The sequence below is a fragment of the Perna viridis genome, chromosome 10 (assembly GCF_037379345.1).
Source record: "Perna viridis isolate PV_CMFRI_1.1 ecotype Kerala chromosome 10, ASM3737934v1, whole genome shotgun sequence".
Classification (NCBI taxonomy): Eukaryota; Metazoa; Mollusca; class Bivalvia; order Mytilida; family Mytilidae; genus Perna; species Perna viridis.
Genome location: NC_142454.1, coordinates 20,753,664 through 20,773,871, shown reverse-complemented (window position 1 = coordinate 20,773,871; position 20,208 = coordinate 20,753,664). Strand labels below are relative to the sequence as shown.

Below are 20,208 nucleotides of genomic sequence, written 5' to 3'. Positions count from 1 at the left end.
ATGTTCTACCATGTCCATTACCGAGATGTTCTACCATGTCCATTACCGAGATGTTCTACCATGTCCATTACCGAGATGTTCTACCATGTGCATTACAAGGCATGAAGTCTTGTAGATGATTTGAAATGTGTAGCACTGAAAATTTTGCTAAATAAAATATGATATAATTCGGGGTTAGACAAGTCTGACTGCTGGTCTGGTAAATATCCTCGGGGACGTCTGGTCCACAAGCAGTTGCATTAACCTGGTGTTAGCAATATGTCAAGTCTGTATTCGTTAATCACACTTATTCACTCTTTATTTCAAGTGTAGTCGAAATATAATTTTATTTTTCTGAATGAAAATATAAATGGGAGCTTAATACACCCTACATATAACGTATTATTTCCTGAGTAAAATTATTCAACTGACGCCAATTTATTTTATTCCAGATACCGGTAATGCAGTGTCCATTATTACAATAAAAGATTCTTTCCAAATTACACTGAAGATAATATTTTAGTATGTAACTAAGAATTAAGAAGGAGTTTATGCGATAAAAAAAGGTCGAGGTATAAATCATTTATTTATTCCATCTGGCAAAGACTTACAAATTTGTAGCCTGCAGATCAATTTAAGTTGGTTGAACTTATTTATAACTAGGGATCATATTACAGAATTAAACAAAATGAATCGTTTAATGTATAGAAAATTAAAAATAATTTTTAGTTAACGATAGAACATGCTTCTTTCTGTAATGGGTAAGAGTTTTGTTGAAACGTTCACGCAATGACCTCTAACATACATGCACCGAGATATGACACCATTTTCATATACAAAAAAATTCAATCGGAATAGAAGGCGTCCATATTTTATAAACTAAATTGAGAAACAGTTTCAGGAAGAGAAACCATTAAAACAAAGCTGTTGAATCCCATCAAAGTTATACATATTGTATGCATTATTTTAATGGCATCAAAACTAATCATCTAATTAGTGTTATGTTTCAATTATTTTACAATACGTTACCATATGCTTTACTGTAACTTTGAAGATATCAACAACTCTAGGCAGTAATAGGATTTATCGTAACGCTGCTGCCAAATTCTATTAAAGCGTAGAAATACGAATTATTGAACTGATCAGCTTCTATGAGAAAATCTATTTTTGTTCTCACTTGAGAACTTATACTGAATATTTACATTCTCTATAATATGAACAGTAAAGATTTAGTAATTTCAATAATGGTGTCTTAAGATTTCTGTATATAAGTTATTTGGAATCTTTCAGAAGGGTATTGAACAATTTACGCAGTAAGTATTTGTTACGTTTTAGAAGTTCTGTGCATGTTTTTCATATACAAGTAGAAAAAAATGTAATGTTTTTGTGTAATTATAGTTGTTATCTTGTTTAGAAGGCTGTGTCGTTTTTCTTACCGTCTTACCGATCAAAACTTTGTATACTCGTCAGGTGCGGATGCTTATTGTGGTTCCTTAAATATTGATAAATTGTTTTTGATAAGTTCGTGTATTTTTTTAGCGCTGAAAGCAAACATGATATCATATTTGATAATGAACAGTTCGATTATGACCTACTGTTAGAATTTACTTGTAAACTGTGTGAAAATAGTATGTTTTCAGTTGCTGGTTTAGTAAGCAATTATTACAACCAGTATAGGGTTATGATCAAGTAACAGTTAATAGACGCATAGCTAATATTTAAAGCACTTTGTTTTACTTTGCAAACTATTGTCAATTTCATTTTGCAATGAAGTCACAAAATGTGCTGTTATAAAAATAAATTTATATTTTTTAGTATTCATATCTATTAGATTTGTACGCTATATAGTCTATAGCATTAGAACAATTATCAAATGATTCATTTTCAAATTTTATATTAGCTGGTTCTGTCACTCTTCATGGCATATGTCATTTCATCATTGTTTTAATTGATTTTGTTTTTCATTGATAGTATTTTACATTAGTTGGTCGTGTCACTCTTCATGGCATCATTATGTCATTTCATTATGTTTTTTTTTTCATACAGTGCCAGTCAAACCTTCAACGTTAACCTTTAAGTAGATTTCTCTGAAGAACCAGGCAAAGTGATAAAAATATAAAACCTGACTGTCAAATATCTACCGATCTGATAAAATTTGTTCACTTAAGGACATATTCCCTATTAGAAATTACCACTATTTTATCTCTGCACCACCTGATATATTGGATTTTTCCTTTTATTATTGTTTTCTTTAGAAAATAAGGGGTTTTGATCGTTATCTACCTTTGAAGTATTTTTGAGAGCAGTTGAATGAAATCAAACCTCATTTTACCTCGTGAAAATTCTTACTAAGTATTTTATGAAAATGATGGTACGCACAGTCAAATGAAATTGTCAAAGTGGTGGATTATTTCATCCCATATTTCATCTACTGCATGAATCCAACAGAGACTGGCACTTGTAGTTGTTTTTATTGTTTTATTTAATTTGTAACATCTCATTTTATCTCTGTCTTCACCAGCTGTTTTGAGAAATACACACCTAATTGTATTACATAAGTTTAAAACATTTCTTGTATAATAAAACATTGCAATTCTTTTTTGAAAACGTGAATTTTTATTTATTTTTCATTTAAACATTATTTGAAGTGCTTAAAATTGCTTAGAATGGCAAAAGTTAGGCTCATAATATACTAAAATCAATTCGTATTGTCGATTACAACTGAAGAAACTAGTTTATCCAAATGAAAATGATATCGACAGGTGTTAATTGCAGGTTGCATAGTATTTAATATGTTACATAATTATTTTGGCACTACAAATTATATACTTTAGTTGCGCTTGCCAAAGACACTTTATTATTTCTTCCTGTAGAAAAATGCAATAGCAAGCAGTGATATGCTTAAAATTATAATGTACTGTCTTTCTGTTACTTACATGTTACGGAGTTTGAAGATTTTTTTTTATTTTCCTGGAGTTTATTCTTTATTACGCTATTCTTTAAGAAGTGGATACTCAGTATTTTCTGATACTTTTAAAAAGGCTCTGAAGGTACATAACCTTAACAGATTGAAGTAAACCCAGACACGTTAGAATATCAATTAACGGCGAATATTTAATACGATTGTATTTCTATTTTTATCATGATTTTGCTTACAAAGACCATTCTTTTCTTAAATCGAATGCTTTGATGACAAATCTTTTACTTTTTCCATGACATCAAAAGTTTTTTTGCATCAGTTACCTTTCAGTTTATATAATTGATATCGCCAGAATATTATATGATACTTCTTATATCAATTGCCATTACAACCCCGAGACAACATACCAACGCGAGGGCAAACTCGTGCATTTATAAGGTCATGGAGGTTTTTCGTATGTGATATGGAAAAATCCATATTTTATTAATAGATATTCGTGCTGAATGAACGCTCCAGTAATTCTGCAAAGAAATAAAGGCATTCCAGAATCAAATTGCCTGCAAAACACTCTGATGACATATTTCTGATTTTACAATTTACGAATTTCTGAGTAAATCATGGTAAATACCGGAATAATACGTTTGATGCCGGGTGGTTTTGTGAATGAATGACTGTCTTCTCCCAAATGATACCAGGGTATCCTATAGATATAAGCGTTTCGCTTAGTTTTGCAGGTGTATATATTTTGCTGCCTAATCTGGATTTATGATGGTCATTCTATTGAAGCACATAATAATACATTTATGTGCTACAATAATTTGTATATTTGTGTAATTTATATTCAGTTTCTTTATTCCGTTGTAACAAAGGACTAGAACTTTTTTAAACTCATTTTTAGGAGTGTTTAATCGTGTCACTTGCCAGATTTTAAAGGGGAGGGTTTCACCCCGCCTGTCCCCATTCATGAATTTCTGGCATCTGTATGTCCTGTTTTGTTATCACATTTGGTTTAATTTTTATGTTACTGTATATAGGGGCAACTCTTTTGCTGTACCTGTGTATAGTGATGTTTAGGGCCAGCTGCAGCATGCCCTGCTGTTAGAGGATTTCCTCGTCGTTCATTGAAGACTAATGGATGGTCTTGGACTGACATTTTCATCTTGGTTGGGATTGTGTCTCTTTAACATAAACATCGTACTTATTTTCGTTATATTTGAAAAATTTATACTTTTTTAAAAACATATATTGATTATGTGTCAATTTTTTACCAATGATTTGTTAATTGCTCATTTGTTGGTATCTTACAAAAATTACACTTTTTTTTCATGAAACTTCAAATCCAAACCCCTGGATAGTTTTTCAAGTTCTTTAAAAGATCTTATTTAACGTTTTAAATTGTCTTCAATTGTTTCAATTGAAATCGATGGTAAAGAAAAACTATTGACCAAACTTTATGACAAACGTGATGACTTTTCATACAGAATTGTCAACTTTCCTTTCATCTGTGGCAACATCCCTTCAGCACCTGCGTATGGAGTGTTCATATCACAACTCATACGTTATGCCAGAGCTTGCCGAAACTGCGCAAACTTTTTGTATCGCGCTAGAACTCTAACAAATAGGCTTCTGGAACAGGGTTATGTTGCTACAAGATTGAAGTCATCGCTACAGAAGTTCTATGGTCGTCATCATGAACTCGTGGATCGTTATGGTGTATCCATCTGCACCATGAAAACTGATTTATTCAACGGGTCATAGTTTTCCTTTCCTCCTTTGTCTTGACTTGACTTTTTATGAGCAACTCGGCAGGCGTTTCTAGAAAAGCAGAGGACGCTTACCCTACCGGTGCACCTGATCCATGCTGCCATTTTTTAGTGGAGTCCGAGTAGCTCATTTGTTTTTGTTACTTTGTATGTATGATTTTAGTTACTGTATGATCTTTGTTGTGTATGTCTGTTTTCCATGTCGGGTCTTTGTCCCTGGATTACATTCTTTTGATTACCGCTATAACCTTGGTTCCATTGATTACTCTTTCAAACTGTGTAACTTCCTTTCTGTTTGACTAAACTGATTTATGAGCAAGCTTTCAGCAGGCACTGACAAATTGCTTAAGGTCTCCCAAGTTTTGTATTATCATATTCCGTTTTATTCATTCTAATTTCACCTTAAATCGCTGGTATGCTGGCAACCTTTATTGACATATCACACATGTTGCAAGTTACAAATGATAAGAACAAAAATAGTTTTTAGAAAATCACTTTTAAAATTAGTACGATAATAATTAATGACAATCAGACAGTGCTTAGGGTAAAAAAGTGGGATATCAATTAATCATATGTAAGAGAGGAGAGATTAACTATTTGGAGTTGAATAATGTGTCTTACGTGATGAAATAAAAGCGATTTGGAGATTGTTTTCTTCTTCACACCTATGAATATCATTTCAAGTCTGTTTACAAACTCTGTTCAATCAAATCTTTCATTAAAAGGAGACATAAGAATATTGTTTTGAGTACATTGTAATGTATACTTGAGTAAGGGGTTATTGCTTGCTTTTTTTGACATTTAAATCAATCACAATTTATACCACTAAAAGGGTCTGACACTTAAAGATCTACGGTTGTTGTGTAAATTTTAACCTGAACTAAAATTTTTAAAGAGGACGCCGCAAGTACTATAACTAATAATAAAATCCTCATACATTACATCATTGTTTTCAAAGAAATCATCAATTTTTTGTATTACTTTGTATCAAGTTTAGAACTTTCAACAAGATAAACGTAAAGTTTCAAAGCATGTCTTGATTTTTTTCATCAAGACGCCTGTTTCGACAATTAATTGTTTCATCTGAATGCTTTTGTGCCAGTTTCAATTTTATTTTTGATATGAAAACATCATATATTAATTGAACATGGAATTTCATGTTGATCAAATGAAAATTGCAAATAAAATCAATAACAATTGTACAAACCAAATTATTTCTCTTGCAAATGAAAATCTAGGAATGGTCTGTAAAATTAATTAAATATATTCTTGCCAATATTAGCAACCTCTGACCTTTAAGCATGTAGATGTAGTTTGGTATAACCATTGGGGAGCTTCCAAGCCCAGTTTAATTTACTTCTACTATAGATCTATATGATAAATGATTATGTTTCATGGCTGTATTGCATGACTTTACATTGTTTGATCGATTTTGACTTGATTTAAAACAATGCAAAAGATATTAACGTCATATTAAAGAGAATACTTTGTAATATATTAAATCAATTAGTACCTGGTATTCTGAATAAGTCGAATTTTGTAGTTTGTATCAAAATCAAAGATTTATTTTTTTACAATTATTATGCTGCGGGTAATCTAAAATTTATTAAAAACAAACCTTCAAACGGAATCGCTCAAAGGGAAATCAAGGGAACCTGGATTTGAATGGAAATTAAAAGAATATAATCCAAGGATAACGACTAGAGAGGGAAATTAGACCCAAACAAGAAGGAACATGAAAAAGCATAACTAATCGTTAAAAATTACACAAAACTAAATGGGCAACCCGGATTCCACTAAAAACTTTGAGGCAGCATGGACCCAAAATCTCATCATTGATGATTAAAGATATGCGTTATTCATCGCTTAGTTGGAAAGAAACGCCCAACCAAGTGTGCGCAGTTTCCATGGAATTGGCATTGGCCATTGTGACGTCATTTATCATCAATCAAATCTTTTTTTACTAATTTTTGTGGACAATTCTTATATAGGAATATTATAATGATCACAACATGATACACATTAAGAATATTTATAATTATAGAACCAAATACCATCTTCATCACTCATTAAATAACCCAAGTCACTTAGAAAACCTTTTTGTTGCCAACGCATTTCAAAAAAAATGTTTAAAAAACTTTTCTCGCCTAACACAAATCAAATTGATATCTTTCATTTTTTTTTACATTTCAGGTGCAATGGCGCAGATGGAATATATTTCGCACTTTGCCAAAATAGTATTAATCTGCGTGTTAAAGTTTTTCAGTGCCAGTGCTATAGACGATGTTAAGTAAGATTGCTTGCATGTATTGTTTGAACATACATTAATCATGCAAAAATGACAATATCATGACATGTTAGCAGGTTATCTTTCCGTGTCTGTTTATACAAGTGCATTGTTCATACATTTTGAGCTGATATGATAAAAGAAATCGTTAACGTTAATACCTCAGTGACATTTGAGGCTTTGTGATAAGATTAAACTCCGTAAAAAGAATATATTTAAATTTTATAATCAATTAACTTCATGTTTATTAAAAGGAATATATTTTATTTATTGGTAACTTTATGAAGTTATCTGCTATATTTATCACATGCTACTCCCATGATACTGAAAAAAATGACTACTTTCCATGACAATGTAAATCGTCGTAAACAAAAAAAAATAACTTTTTAACGGTTGTATATCACATCGCACTCCTCCGGACTCGATTTGTGTTATAAATATTTTTTGGCAATACTTTGAATATTTCCAGAGGAGAGATAGTTAAGAATTTATGGAAAGGTGATAATCAGGAGACATTGAAGTTCCCTCCACATTATGATTCTATAGGTAAGAAAAATAAGGCAATCTCGACTGTCCTCCACCTTATGATGATATAGATAAGTGCAAACAAGGCATCTTAAAGTTTGATCCAAATAATGATTCTTAAGATAAGTAATATGTTCCCATAACATGATAATTCTGTACATAAGTGAAATCAGGAGCTGGGGGTTCTCCACATTAATATTCTATAGGAATGTGAAATCTAGCGATCTTGAAGGTCCCCCTCCAGAATTATGGTTTGATAGGTAAGTGAAAGTTGGTGTTCTTGACATGATGAATCTATAAAGTTAAAAAAAATCAAGGGACTTGTTTAAGTTTCCCCAACAATAATAATTCAATAAGTAAGTGAAATCTGTAGACTTTTACGTTCTCTTTACATTATGATTTACAAGGTAAGAGTGAAATCAGGAAACTTTGAAGTACCATAAGCATTATATATAACTTTTGCAGTCAGGACCATTGCGGAACCAGCTGCTCCGGTGGTGTAATATCTATTTTGCCAGATTTAATTTGGACTTGACTTGATTATTGATTGATTTAGTGTTCGGTAATTTTGTTGTTACCCTTTTTTTATATTTGAAACTGGAATTAAAAGAATAGAAAAAGAGGTGTATAATATATTTTCAAACAGACAATTGAGAACCTATCAATCTAAGAATCATGCAGAGGGATGTATGCATAGAAATGTCTTGTAACAAATGCTTAAACTTATCGAATTCACGAAAGTTTCTTAGAATTATCTTTCCGGTGGTGGGTATTTTTTCATCAAAACTCACTTTTATTCCTTTTGAAGAGAAATAAAAATGGTTTGCCAAAACCTTCTTTTAAAGTTGTCACTTCAAACTTATTTCAATAGAAAGGGCTGGTCTTATGAAAGGCCTTAGCCAAAACATATATCACAAATGAACTCCGTGTTAGTTTGCTTCTGCATGATTCTTAGGGCTGCAGCTACTTAAATTTAAATTTAATTATAAAATTATATCAATACTTTCCTTGTTTAAAAAATACGGTACCTTCAGAAAAGACGCTTAGAACACAAAATACATATTAAGAAAATCGATTTGAAGTTAGCCCCCTTTTTTGATACGATCTAACCATTTTTTGAAAGAAAACCATTCAATAACCAAAAATCATCTTTATGAACTGTAAAAAACTAACCATTTTATGTAGACAAATAACACAGCAAAACGGATCTTGAAAATTACATTACGCAAATATACGTATATTGTATTTCTACTTGAAACTTTATATCAACTATTTTAGGGGAAAAGACAGATATATATTGTGACATGTTTGTAACTAGTTTTGATGCTGTAAATGAAGCAGACATGGTATGTATAAATAAACTACAGCTTTATGCCAATGTTGTAAACCAACATAAATACACAGAGATATACAAAACATAAATAAATAAAACCGAAAATCTGTAAACTACAAACGCTTTTGAATGTATTTGCATATGGCTAAATTGAACACCAGTTTAAACGGAAGAAATTTTAAAGCGCAAAAGGGGTTAGGTTTAGAGAGGTATTAATGAACTAATTATGGAAAATCCGAATGAAAATCAAGCCTTTAATATCCCATGATGGTGAATGGTGAATACACATTAACCTTTCTAAAGTAACAATTCTCCTTGATAAATAGAAAGTCCCCATTGGAAATCCACGGGCCCCGTGGCCCCTACAAACAATTATTAGAATAAATTAATCTCACACAAAATACAAATAGTGGACACTTAAAATTACCTGCAAGAATATGAAGAAAAAATGCAAATACCAATAATATATATATATTGTTGATTTCGGTATTCTGTACACTTGGAAGGATTAATCATTCATAACCACTAGAGCCAAACATTTAGAATATTTACTTTGTTAACTTTATATTTACGTTATTCTGTGGATTATTGGTGATTGATCATGATGTGGAGTAAAATTCTTTTGTAATTGAGTAGATTTTTTTTATCTTTTTTTTTAGGATTTCACCATTAGTCTTTTGTTACATTTGGAGTGGACAGATGCACGATTAGAGGCATTAGTAATTAGAGACTTAGATTTTGACTTTGTGGAACTAGATTCGAAATCAGTTGGTAGCTTGTGGACTCCAGATGTATTTTTCCCTAACGAAAAAGAAGCTTCATTCCATGAAATAATGTCCCCAAATAGAATGTTCAAAGTGTCGAAGAACAGTACCCTCAGTTATACAACAAGGTATATACGAATTATAAGATATTAAGAATCTAACACCGGTACGGATGCAAGATACGGAAATTTCGGACATCCGAGGGATAGATTTAATCGTTCTCTAACGAGGCACCGCCAAGTTCGACAACTATTACATCTTATAATTAAGGGTGTCTGAGATTTCCCAATCTTGCATGGGAAAAGAGAGTTTGATTCCTTTTTCTCACTTCGAGTTAGTTTTCCGATAAACTGTTTGAATCTACATGAATGACCTGCATTTAACAGCTGATTGTGGTGTATCAGGTCAGTGACACGTCACGACCTGGTGTAAAATTTAGGTTACTTCAAACAATAAAAACAAACTGCGAGAAATGATTAATTCTCGATAAAATTATTATCTTAAAAAAATTTCAAACTTATTGGTATATTCGATATTAGTAAGATATGATCATTCATTTATTATTTCTTCAATTGTGGCCAATTTTTACAGGAAAGAGCACGTGTTCTGTCTCAATCCGTGGATGAGATAAGGGAATTTCGAACAGCTAAAAAGGGAATTTTCGGTCTCTTTAGTCAAAAATCATTTTCTCAAACACAGAATGTAATTGTACAGCATTTGTCTTTTGTTCGGTAGCCTTCCATTAAAAATGAACAAAAAGTGTAAAGAGAATTTGTATGTTCATATATATCTGTAATATTTGATATTTTTGCTCAGTGACCTCCACTTTTCTTTTCATAATTTCATCAAACACACATTAAAATGTTATTAAGGGAAGTTTTTATGAAATCCTTGTCATTTCTTCAGTGTCTTTGATAGATAAAACCTACCAAAACAAAACCTATGGAAAATCTAGAGAAATCCTTTTCCTGTCAAAATTTCAAATGTTTATATCTCAAAAAAAATTTGTTTGTTGGGATTTATCGTCCGAGCAGCAGTATTTCAGCTATATTCAGACGATGAAAATGAAACTGATGATGAAATGAACATGAAATGATGATAAAATGAAAAAGGGATGGGACACAAGGACAATGGGGTCGCCAAATTGTGATTGCCACTGGAAATAGGGAGAAGTGGGTAGGATCGGGCAATTTAGCCTCCTGTGGCGGAGCCCTATGGTTCCTACTCCCGGAGAATACAACAGTAGGGTTCTTTAACGTGCGAGGAACGTGGCATATTTCCCAACACGGTGCACCACTATGGTTTGCGGTCAGGTTTTCCGTATGATAGCCTGACAACCCCAGCATGTAACACGCCAGGGGTACCCCATTCCACCACCTGTGGCACACATCCCAGTTGCTCTGTGGGCAGAGCGCCCTAGCCCCCGGCTAGGGTTCTGAGCACCATTTAGTCACTTTTTACGACAAGCTTAGCGCTGCTGCAGGCCTATTCTTTTAGCACCCGGACCTGCAAGGGGCTCTCAAAAACAAGAACAGTGACCCATTTTTTCTTCTTATATTGATCTACCATGAAAGATCTTAAGAGATTTCATAATCTTTTGAAATCCTTGTAATTTTTTAATAGACCAGCGAACATCCTTAAGGAGACTATGGTATGGAGTTTTGTTCTAAAACAATGTTCATGTCTGCTTATATCTTAAAACGTTCCATTGTCGATTTTTTAAATTTGTAACTGCATTTTGTAAGTCGTTTGAAGGATATGATAGTCCATTCTGCTTGCTAAATAAGCTAGATTTGTAAAACATATTGAGAAATGATAACAAATCCAGCCGAAAGGGTCAAAGATAATTATCAGGAAACAAAAATGATGATTCTTCTTATCGTATAATCACTTCTTGTTCTCATTGAATCTTGAATCTATAATAAAACATATGGCTTTGTCATTTGACTAGAAATCAACATCCCACTGGTGTTAGGGTGCTTTATACAAGAAAAATAATCTCTGATTTCATATCAAGTTAAGATATTATATCTGTAGTAACTGCGAATAAAACATATATTAAAAAAGTACAAGAACGTTAAAGAGAACCAATTGTGTACTTTAGATAGGAACATGAGATGATTTTTTGTTCTCTTCGGCAGAACACAGAGTGTATTTTTGGATAAGGTCAACAATTGATCATTGACTTTGGCGGAACTACTTAACGTGAAATACTTCACATACAAAACTGGCAAAGTGTTGATTTTTTTTATATTCAGAAAAAGTAATTAATAGACGTAACGTTATTTTCTGTTAATTTGTGATGCTCATATTTGAATTGCATAAAGCTTATCATTACTATGACTGACTTGACTTGAATAGTATTTAGTAATAACTTCAAAGCAAAAAAAGTTTGGGAATGTTTGCTTAAGAGCCATATTCACAGTTTAACTGTCATGTTGTTAACATTTAAATTAATATAAAAAATCTGGTTTTTTATATATCAAAGGCAATAATTTAGAAAATGCATTTGTTTTACTTCTTTAACCAATTAATGGATCATTGTCTTTGTGTAGAAAAAAACATCGGGTTTTTTTTTTCATGAAAGGCACCCCGTTTATAGGAACTTACTTCTAATTAATTATGCATTGAAAGAAACAAGTCCTTTTCCTGTAAATATGTCTTTAAAGTGAATGAGTTGGAAGCACTTTGTAAAAAAATTATTTTATTTATTTTCAGATTGACTTTAAAGTTAAGTTGTGTCATGATGCTTCATAGTTACCCATTTGACAAGCAAATATGCCATGTTCTTCTCGAGAGTTGTAAGTATATAAAAACAAAATTATAAATAGAAAAGTATTTACTCTGAGAGGTTGAACCAAAAAGATTATGTTCGATGATTGCTGTCATACCTGTAATTCCAAATTGTGTGAAAGCAAAGCAAAATGATGCAATTTAGAGCTCTTTAGGTGTTTTTAGACTTCGACTCACAAATGATTGTAAACAAGCATTACAATCACAAGCTGAGAAACATTTCGCAAATATGAAAATGATTGTCGCAGGCATCACAATTGCAAATAATTGCACTTTTTATTTCTCTACGTTGCTTTGATTGAAAATGTGCATGCAGTTGGATAAACAAGTACTGAAGATATCATTTTTATCATTGTCACATCACTGCACTTTGGATGCAGTATAATCTTGTTGTATAATAATAGCAGACAGCTGGTTTTCGAAAAGCTTATATCATTACAGCTATAAAACAAATGTTCTTGAATGTCTGCACAAAAAAAAAGTATCCACTGATGATTGATAAGATGTATATGCAAAAGTTACGTTCCAAAACTAATAGATAAAAATTAAAACTGTCAGCTGCTGAAACTCTTTTTATCATGTGTTTACTTGATAATGCCAATGACGTCATTGTTGTAAAAATATTGTTTATATTTAACATATACAATTAAATACTTAGCCGAGTCACAGCCTACTCATTATTCACCCCGTGTGATTTAGTAGTACAACGCCCTTCAGTCTGCCGAATTGAAATTTTCCTTGTCTTTTAACTGAATAAATTGGCTACGTTTAATGAAATTATATTTTTAATTTTTTAATTTTGCATATGTTAAAGTCCATTTTTAGCTATTACAGCATGTTTAAATTGAAAAAAATCAGTTTCCAATTAATCATTTCAAAACTAAAATTGCCGTTTGACATCATTTTATTTTGTTAGTTATTGTCATAAAGATTTCGGGAATTTTAGTTCCCCTTTTGGCATATCCGTGATATCATGAAGTCTGATTAAATGATTTGATCAATACACAGATTTTGATTTGTTTCAGTACTGTAACACTCATATTGCAGGTTTTTTTTTTCTCTTTTTCATGTAAAGGTCCTCTGTATTTTTTTACCGTAAATTTCTCCTTTTTTTCATTGAAGTCGGCTACGATGCAAGAAAAATTTTACTTCACTGGTCAGAACGTGATCCAATTGACCTAAAAATAAATAGTCTTCCACAATTTGAAGTTCATGATTTCAGTTACTCCAACACGTTTACTGTGCATCGAATTCGAGGTGAGTTTATGTAACTTATACGGATAGTCTGTAACACTTTGAACATAAATGATCAAGAGCTAAAAGTATCCTTTTTTTTCAACTAATCATAGTTTTCCTTTCCTCGTTTGTCTACCCCGGATTTGACTTTTTATGAGCAACTCGGCAGGCGTTTCTAGAAAAGCAGAGGACGCTTACCATACCGGTGCACCTGGTCCATGCTCCCAGTTTTTAGTGGAGTCCGAGTTGCTCATTTGCTTTTGTTACTTTGTATGTATGATTTTAGTTACTTTATGTTCTTTGTTGTGTATGTCTGTTTTCTATGTCTGGTCTTTGTCCCTGGATTACATTCTTTTGATTACCGCTGTAACCTTGGTTCCCTTGATTACTCATTTAAGTAGCTGTCTTTGTAAGGATCATGCAAAATCTGAAAAATGTGATACGCCCCAAGAAAGGCTACATATATTTATTTTTGTAATTAAGTTGTTTTATGGGTCTATACGATGAAATGTGTAATTCATTCAAATCTGCCTGCTCATAGGAGATATTCAACATTGAAAATCCAGTAGATTCTATTGTATTTTAGCGTCATTTACAGAGTTATCTCCCTTAATTTTGAAATCTACAGTGCATTCTATATAATTTTTATCTCCTAAGAGCACAGGTTATATGAAAAACCACATGCCTAATTCCTGTTTACTATGATATTTCAAACCAAATATTACAAATAAAAATATCTAGGCTTTTTACCCATGAATCACATTTTGCATGATTCTTAGCTGGAATACTACTTAAAACAAAGTACTAGTATCGGAACAATATACCTGAACAAATATCATCAAAACAAAAACATCACTACATTTCAACTTTGACCTTTTAACTGATGATAATTTGAAATCCAAGCATCCATGAAATATTTCCGAGATGCGTATCAAATGATTCTCCTGTAAGCGAATGCCCTTTAACTATGGATTTTTTATACCCAGAAATATAATGATATTGTAAGCGCATAATTTTTCGTGGTTGCTAATTTATGCGGATTCTGTCAAGGGAGCATTTCGTGGGTATTAATTCGCCCGGTCATTAAGAATGATGAGAGTTTCAAATTATTAACACAAATAATTTCGCTGGTAATAGTTTTTGCGTATCTATCCACAGCGAATACAGCGAAAATTAATACGTTTACATTTTCTAAAAAAAAACAGAATTAATTGACCCTGATGATTATGAACACTGTTTTCTAGGTAACTTCAGTACATTGTCTGCTGAGTTCCAGTTTAAACGAAATATTGGATACTACGTTGTTCAGATGTACATCCCTACGTTACTTATCGTAACATTATCTTGGGTATCCTTCTGGTTAAACGTAAACTCCGTACCAGGTAGGGTAACACTCGGGGTGCTGTCGGTTTTGACAATCTCAACGCAGAGCTCTAGCGTCAATGCAGCATTACCTCGGGTATCTTACACTAAAGCCATTGATATTTGGATGGCTACATGCTTGGTGTTTGTCTTTGCTGCACTGATCGAATTTGCCATCGCAAATGTTCTGACGAGAAAAGGGTCACATAAAGGAATTATAATGAAAAAGTTGATAAAGTTTGCAAAAGAGGTCAAGGAGAAGACCTTCAAGAGGAAACAACAAGGAGACGTGAGGTCACCAGAAGATGATGGGTTACGTCACAGAGGAAGTGTTAGTTCAGATGAAACTAACTGTAATAAAAAGGAGGTAAATAAGTACTCTCTAGTATCATTTCAGCATAATAAATTTATATGGGGAAACCTGTCTAAACCGAACCTTGAACAAACCGTAACATGTATCAATCAGGCATTATTTGACGATCATCCATTTAAGTTTCAATTCATTTTATTGTGTATAAATGGAAAAACTGCCTAAAACCTCTAATTTATTCAGTTCCAATTGAATTCACTTTAGACAAGTTTCACTGAAGTATTTAAAACCGTCAGCATTTTGTAGTACAAGATCATTGGTTCTTTATACAGTTAAAACTATCTGACCCGAGCCCCTTTAGGATTTTCAAATTGGTTCGGTTAAGACATGTGTTCAGTTTACGAAGGATAAACATAGAAAAGCAGAGGACACTTATCTTACCAGTGCACCTGGTCCATGCTCCCAGTTTTTGGTAGAGTCCGAGTTGCTCATTTGCTTTTGTTACTTTGTATGTATGATTTTAGTTACTCTATGTTCTTTGTTGTGTATGTCTGTTTTCCATATCTGGTCTTTGTCCCTTGATTACATTCTTTTGATTGCCGCTATAACCTTGGTTCCCTTGATTACTTTTTCATGTCTGGTCTTTGTCCCTTGATTACATTATTTTGATTACCGCTATAACCTTGGTTCCCGTGATTACTCTTTTAATTGTTTCATAGCGATTTTCGTATTCAGTGTTCGGTTGATACATGTATCACTGTATAGTGTCCTCTTCTGAAGGAAGAAAAATGAATTAAGGAGGTGGAACTAGGGTAAGGGACATAACTCGTACAAATTATTGGAACGTTTGCGTAAAGCTTTTTACTTCAATCTCTTCCAAGCATCAAAGTAACTTGGATAAGTTCTGACATAACGCATTAGTTGTGATATGAAAACTCCATATGTAATTAAAGAATTGTGAAGAAACTTTAAACATTGTGAACAGAGTACGGATTTGATTTATTCAGAACATCTGATTTTGTTTCAGACCGTTGTGCAAATGGGTATGGGAGTTAAACTACAAAAGCAGAAATCACCGGATGCGACCGACGATAAAGCTAGCTTTGAGAAGGGCATGTTGTATGCCATGTATTGTGACGTTGCATCCAGGATTTTCTTTCCTTTAGCATTCGCTATTTTTAATATTGTTTACTGGGTACATTACATCAACATTCTTAACCGTGACTAAAATGGCAGGGATTTTATTGTAATACACGTAATGCATAAGCCTGGTCATAAATATTGCTACATGTATTTCATAATCCACACGAAATTGTTATTATTGTTAATTCATAGACAAAAAGTGTACCTATCACTGTTATTTTGTTTACTTACAAAAAGATTATACATTATTTTATTGCAATGTCGTTGCAATTTAAATGTTGTTTTGTAAAAAGAAATCCTTAATGCTAGTTCAACGTATTATTATATCAACCAAATCGCAATCATGAATTTATTATTTTGAATTTCAGAAAATTGTAACTTTCTGTTTAAAAAAAACAATTATCAGTAATTAGAGTAAACAAAGGAAACAGGTTTTATCAATAATTTCGTGAGCATTTACAAACATAAACAGCAGTCAATTTCAAAATAAAAAAAATATGTGCTTGTCACTGCAGTCAAACAAGTGTAGCCATTCAAATAGCTTACCACTGTTGTAATGAATCGAATCAACATATTTTATCGCCCATGTTTTATTGGTACGAGGAGTGAAAATACAAAATACACGTCACTGACTTTTTACTAACAGGAAAATCCTTATATTTTCAAATGTTTTATACTATATATTTGCCAATTTTGGTTAGGTAGCCTAAGGCTTTGAAAATTCATACATATGTGTAAGAATCATTTATGCTTTCATTCTGCAAAAATATCAAAGAACCAATGTTATTTGAGATATGGTTGATTGAAAGAGCTTTAAAAGCATTCAGCTATCAGAGGAAAGACTTCCTTGGCTGGACAACCGATTGTAATCGGAACTGACTTGATATTCAAATTAGAAATTAATTCTTGGATGTCATGTATTATTTGCTTGTTTTTTATGTTTATTGTTAGATTTCTTATCTTTTTTTTATTTTAGCCATTCCAAAACGAAACTAGCTGATAGTTTTGTAGTATATACATGAAAAGGGAGGTAACTGTAGCAGTGTTTAAATAAATGTTATTGTTCTTCATGTTGTTTTTCTTTAGCCTCTATGAATCTTAAACAAGTGAGTTTTTGCTAAGTAGTACTCCAGCTAAGAATCATGAAAAATGTGATTCATGGCTGAAAAGCTTTTATGATATTTTTAATACTTTGTTTGAATTGCCATAGTAAACAGAAATTAACATTCTTTTTTTTCATATAACCTGTTTTCTTGCCGAAAAAACATTGTATAGAATGCATTGCAGATTTCAAAAATAAGGGAGATAACTAATGACACTCAAACACATTAGAATCTATTGGATTTTTAATGTTGATTGTATCCCTGAAAGCAGACAGATTGGAATGAATAATTATACATTTATTATATACACCAATAAAACAAATTAATTACAAAAATTATGATATGTAGCCTTTTTGGGCGTGTATCACATTTTTCAGATTCATTTCAGAATCACTATTTGCATGATTCTTTCAAAGACAGCTACTTAAATATCATAATATCAACTGATCTATGGCAACACCGCCTGCACAAAGTCCAGCACACTAGACTACTCGGCCAGCTAGGCTATATAAAGATATAGCTTTCGTTGGCCGGGTCATTCCTCCCCGCTGACCGAGTGGTCTAGGGCGCTGGACTTTGTGCACAGCGGTACGAGTTCGAGTCCGCGGAGGGAACGACAAAAAATTTTCATCGCAAATTTGACAGTTCTAACATCGTTCAGAATTTTTCAGACCCTTCTATAAGTTGACGTTTTCTTCCCTGTATCAATTTGATCCGATGGAGCAGTGTAGCGAATAGTCGGTCGTCACATTCTGAGACGTTTGTATGATATTGATTTGTTGTGACATGCATTATTAATTTGATCCTTTATCCTACATAATAACACCTAGAAGAACTGTCGGGTACTACCATACATCGTATATTAAGTTAGAGCCCTAGATTAATCATACGATGAGGAATGACCCGGCCGGTGAAAGCTATATTTTTATATAGCCTAGCTAGCCGAGTGGTCTAGGGCGCTGAACTTTGTGCAGGCGGTGTTGCCATAGATGTCACAGCAGTACGAGTTCGAGTCCGGCGGAGGGAACGACCAAACACTTGCATCGCAAATTTGACAGTTCTAAAATCGTTGGGAATTTTTCAGACCTTTCTATATATACATAATATATCATCGTCTAAATAATAGTCAACAATCACTCTTACAGGGTGATGGATCGTTAAAACGATGCATGCGAAACATAACAATAAATTAAATAAACGTGTAAATATGTTTAACATCACCAGAAGATGGTAAAATTTAAATTGAATATTTCGGATAACAGATATCCTTCCTCAGCACAAAACTCATGAGTTTTATGCTGAGGAAGGATATCTGTTATCCGAAATAATCAATTTAAATTTTACCAACTTCTGGTGATGTTAAACATATTTAGACGTTTATATATATATATATTATATCAACATTTGTATTTGACCGATAAACAAAGAAAAGGCGATGATCATTCACACAATTTTCTAAACTGTCGAGCAACCACAAGAGAAAACAAAAGCAAAGAAATAACCCTTTTGACACAATTTCTTAGATTGTCGAGGATGTATGTACATTCATGAATTCATTTTTTAGATTGTCGAGGATGTATGTACATTCATGAATTCATTTTGTAGATTGTCGAGGATGTATGTACATTCATGAATTCATTTTTTAGATTGTCGAGGATGTATGTACATTCATGAATTCATTTTGTAGATTGTCGAGGATGTATGTACATTCATGAATTCATTTTTAGATTGTCGAGGATGTATGTACATTCATGAATTCATTTTTTAGATTGTCGAGGATGTATGTACATTCATGAATTCATTTGAACATTTAATAGAGAAAGCTTATGTGAACATTTTAAAACGATGCATATCGGGACATTTCATTTACAAGACAATCATTCTAAAATTGTTAAATGAAAATTGCCACATTATAATTTTTTTCCTACATACTTCTTTTTGGAGTAAGTATAGCACGAAATTCATGTTTTTAGATTATGATAACCTGTACTAAAAACATTTTCCGATATCATATGTGCTTTTAAGTAAATAAGTACTTCTTTTAACAATTTCCGTTCGAGAACTCGGGGGTTTTATGCTAAATGGGGCCATCGCCAAGTTTATGTTTTATTAAATATACTACTGTCTAGCATGGAACCGTCAAACGTCCTACAAAAAAATAGCTGATAATGTTTTCAATTGATCCGGTTGAATTCAGTAATTGATTACGTAATACAGTGGTATATATTCATATGAAAGACCATTATGACACTTAAAAAGTAAAGATCTATATTGCAGAATTATGGGAAACATATTTTGCAATGCTGAAATGATTGGCATTTATGTGTTTGTTTATTATCCTTATCTGCAATATAATATAAGCAAGAGTTGTTTCTTAGGACCATTAACTGCATAAGCAATAAATAGATCCTTTAACAAAATATGTGTGTCTGTAGTTTTAATTGTTATTTCTTGATGCGCATGAATCTTGACTATCCATACATTGAACACAATGATATTGACAATGATACATGAGTCTATGAATATTTATTAAAATATATGCAGATTACTTACATATATGATGCGCATGCTCACCGTGTTGAGTAGAAATCATAATTTTGAAAAGAAAAACATTAATTTATTAATAAAAAGTTAATCGAGAGGTAACTCGTGATCGTCCAAATCCCACAGCATCCACTTATACTTCTTAT

The 20,208-nt window shown here is 32.4% G+C and overlaps 1 protein-coding gene across 2 annotated transcripts; it reads left to right on the top strand.

Moving 5' to 3' along the window:
• Positions 1-1,049: 1,049 nt before the first annotated feature.
• Positions 1,050-17,481, top strand: LOC148604904 (glycine receptor subunit alphaZ1-like). 2 transcript variants are annotated; one of them, XM_088549714.1, is made up of 9 exons: positions 1,050-1,292; positions 6,856-6,952; positions 7,419-7,495; positions 8,753-8,820; positions 9,467-9,699; positions 12,290-12,372; positions 13,487-13,621; positions 14,845-15,329; positions 16,300-17,481. In XM_088549714.1, exons 2-9 carry the CDS (start codon positions 6,861-6,863, stop codon positions 16,498-16,500), a joined length of 1,374 nt encoding a protein of 457 aa, XP_088405840.1. In that variant the 5' UTR covers positions 1,050-1,292; positions 6,856-6,860; the 3' UTR covers positions 16,501-17,481. The 2 variants fall into 2 exon arrangements, with proteins under 2 accessions (XP_088405840.1, XP_088405841.1); XM_088549715.1 differs by lacking the exon at positions 1,050-1,292 and adding an exon at positions 4,049-4,093 and having other exon boundaries at positions 16,300-16,631.
• Positions 17,482-20,208: the final 2,727 nt, after the last annotated feature.

Excerpts from the sequence above, each read along its gene's own strand:
- LOC148604904 (XM_088549714.1), top strand. The coding sequence starts at position 6,861 with ATGGCGCAGATGGAATATATTTCGCACTTTGCCAAAATAGTATTAATC. Across the intron at positions 7,496-8,752 it reads TCCACATTATGATTCTATAG|GGGAAAAGACAGATATATAT; the intron begins GTAAGAAAAATA and ends CAACTATTTTAG. Across the intron at positions 15,330-16,299 it reads CTAACTGTAATAAAAAGGAG|ACCGTTGTGCAAATGGGTAT; the intron begins GTAAATAAGTAC and ends ATTTTGTTTCAG.